The sequence below is a fragment of the Stegastes partitus genome, unplaced genomic scaffold (genome assembly GCF_000690725.1).
Source record: "Stegastes partitus isolate 25-593 unplaced genomic scaffold, Stegastes_partitus-1.0.2 Scaffold537, whole genome shotgun sequence".
Lineage (NCBI taxonomy): Eukaryota > Metazoa > Chordata > Actinopteri > Pomacentridae > Stegastes > Stegastes partitus.
The window spans coordinates 345,896-349,078 of NW_007578268.1; the positions used below are offsets into that span (position 1 = coordinate 345,896).

The 3,183-nt window shown below is 49.1% G+C and overlaps 1 protein-coding gene and 1 non-coding gene across 2 annotated transcripts in view; one reads left to right on the forward strand and one right to left on the reverse strand.

Annotated features, from left to right (window-relative positions):
- The first annotated feature begins 229 nt into the window (after positions 1-229).
- Positions 230-3,183, forward strand: part of spint2 (serine peptidase inhibitor, Kunitz type, 2) — an 11,781-nt gene continuing 8,827 nt past the window's right edge. The window contains exons 1-2 of the mRNA XM_008288026.1: positions 230-489; positions 2,660-2,830. Coding sequence (XP_008286248.1) covers positions 363-489; positions 2,660-2,830 — 298 coding nt within the window. The 5' untranslated portion in view covers positions 230-362. The remainder of the gene's footprint in view (positions 490-2,659; positions 2,831-3,183) is intronic.
- On the reverse strand, positions 3,047-3,135 carry trnar-ucu (transfer RNA arginine (anticodon UCU)). Its single transcript is given in 2 exon segments — positions 3,047-3,082; positions 3,099-3,135. It is a non-coding gene; the product is annotated as a tRNA-Arg (tRNA).

Here is a 3,183-nt window from a genome sequence, read left to right on the forward strand (position 1 = left end):
TTTCCGAACAGACTTTGAATGCAGCACCTGCTGGGTCCTAGTGCCGCTGGGTTCAGTGTGACACTGAGTGACGTAGGAGCGCCTCCTGCGGGAGAACCGGGTCAGTGCTCGTGTGTGCTTGTGTGTACGTGTGTGTCCTCTCGTGTGTGTTTGTCTGTGTGTGTGTGTGTGTGAGACGCAGGGGGCGGGGCCTCGGTGACCTCACCTGTCGCTCAGGTAAAAGTTTCTGCGACAACAAAAAGCCATCAGACACGGAAGTGAACGTTCGCTGCTCGCGGAGGAGAAACTCGGTGTGATTCGGAACAAGTCCCGTCCAGAGACTCGGTGTGACTCGGTTCGGTTCGAACGGACTCGCTGTGAGGATGATACTGCCGCTCGGCCTGCTGCTCGGCTCCGGCCTGGTTCTGGCTCTGGCTCTGGAAGCCGGACCGACTCCGTACGTCGTCCCGCTTCTGCATCTGGAGCCGCGGAACAACGAGTCCAGCCACGGTGAGGCCATTATTGGTTATTGATCAGGTACCGTCCAACAGCCGGTGCTCAGCAGCAGGTGAGCTGGTCACGTGGGCCGAGTTTCACACCACGCTGATTGATGAGTGATCATAATGATTAATGAGGTCATCGTAGTGATTGATTAGGTTGTAATCATGGATCAGATGAATAAAACCGTACAGAACCGACGTAGACACACCTGCCTGTGATCCATACTGAAGGTTATTGATCATGCAGCTGATCACATGTGGAACCAGGAGGTTCAGGGTGAAGTTCCCCTGAGCTGATCAGTGAGTCACACCTGAGCAGGTGAGCAGGAGGAATGCTGCCGGTCCAGTCTGTGTTTACCTACGCAGGTGACGTCCAGGAGTCAGAGACAACCCGACATGCCTCCTCATGGGCCTGCTCTCCCACCGGGTTACAGTCCATCACTGGACTTTGGAAGTCCAGGTGTGTTTCCAGCCACCTGTTGTTCCGTATCAGAACCACCAGAACCATCAGAACCTCTTCACATTTCGACTTTGAGCTGCTTCACATCAGATTCAGGTTCAGTTTTATGTTCTGAACCTTCAGATGTTAACGATCAGGCGGTTCTGATCACTGAGGAGTCCGTTTGAGTGACTTTTATTAAAAACGGGTTCTTTAAACGTGAACTTCTCCTGGTTTCTGTCTCCATGACACCAAATGAAGACTTTGGGAGACTGATGGATTCCTAATCAGCAGAACGAGCTCATTGGTCGCAGCTTCAGTCATCAAGTCTCTGAACAGAAGATGATGCTTATTGATCAGTTAGTTGTTCAGTCAGCTGGAGAGGTTCTGGTGACTCACAGACCCACTGACTTTTACTTACTTTCTTCATTTAGCTTCCAGCTGCTTTAACGTCAGACAGAACCTGCAGGTGGAGGAACTTGAATGAACCTCCATCATGGTTAGTTTGAGTCCTTCTGAAAATAAAACCAACCAGAAGGTAGTTCACTTGTTTTAAAGACTCACAAGTTTCCATCTCGTCTCGTCACCTCCACCAGCAGAACCAGATCAGCAGATTAAATTCCTCTGAATGCGGGTCAGAGTTCTGTGGTTTGTTCTCACCGACTGTCGTTGTGTAAGTTCACACGTCATCAGCTGGTCGGCTGGTTTGTTCAGAAATCAGCTTAAATCACAATTTAAATATCAGTAAATAGAATAAAGATGTAAAACATTTACGATAATTTCTATTAAAGTTTTTAATCAGGCAGCTTCTGATGAAGTTCTGTTCGGCCCACAGCTTCGCTGCTGCGTGTCCAATTCTAATGATCATGAAGTAAAGTTTTCAGGATGACAAACGTTTAAAAACTAACCAGTGAGATTTTCTTCACTACTTTTGTGACTTTTTCATGTCGTTTAGGAAATTAATTCAAAACCAAAGTGCAGTCGTGTGTTTCTACAAACCAACAGCTACAAACATGTCAGAATAAGGAAGCAGATTCATGACACGGTTCTGATCCACCAGTTTGATAAACTGGAACAGGAAGATGTCTGTGAGTCTGACGGGCCTTCGCTCCAGAACCACGTCTTCATCGACTGGATCAGAGTTTAAATTCACACAGTCAGAAGTTCCCAGAACGCTGCTGGTCAGACGGTTCGCTCCCAGTTTACAGGTTCATCCAATGAGCTGGTTTCACCTGTTGGTCAGATGTTTACTGTCGCAGTCCGACTTTAACGTCGGATCCTCTGAATCTGAGCTCATTTCCTCGTCTGATGTCACCTGTGCAGGTAGTCACTGAGTCACTGCTGCAGGTAAATCTGTCGCTGTTTGTTCTCCGTCAGGTCAAACCGGTCGGTCCGGTTCCCACAAGTTCAACAGAACACCCGAGAGCAGCAGTCTCTGAACCGGAGAACGCTGAGGGAACTCACCTGTAAACCCTGAATTAACTCACCTGTAAGCCCCAGGCTAACTCACCTGAGGACGCTGAGGCGTAGGTCTGACCGACACTTGTTTTATGAGACCAAAGCGGATTTAGGGAGTAAATTATTCAGATAGAAACAGCTGATCAATGAGAACTGTGATGTCATTTCCTGTTTCACTGCAGGTTTCAGAGTTTTCAGGTTCAGTCTGTGACGAAGGTCGGACATGAGATTTATTAATGTGTGTCTGTTGTGTGTCTGTTGTGTGTCTGTTGTGTGTCTCCAGTCCTTTGCCGGCTGCCTGTGAAGGTGGGTTCCTGCCGAGCCTCCTTTCCCAGGTTCTTCTACGACGTCACCAATCAGACCTGCAGCAGCTTCGTCTACGGCGGCTGTGAGTCCAACGGAAACAACTTCAACACCCTGGAGGAGTGTGAGTCCACCTGCTCAGGTGTCTCAGGTAAGATCCAGCAAACCCCCAGATCAGCTCCTCTCTGCTCTGATTCTAAATCTGACTGAGACCTGAAGCTGTACGAGACCAGAGCGGCCGAGTGATCACTGATCAATAATCACCTATCGGAGGACAGTAACGGGATCGTTGCAGCTCAGAGACACATTAAACTTCACGTCACACAGTCTAACCTCATCCCAAGAAGAACCTGAACCTCCAAAACAGCGACTCTGGTGGGACTCGAACCCACAACCTTTGAATCTCTCCTCAGAGCAGCTAGAAGTCCAATGCGCTATCCATTGCGCCACAGAGCCTGCAGGCAGTGAGGGGGCAGGGGCAGGTATAGAGGAGGTGGGGCAGCT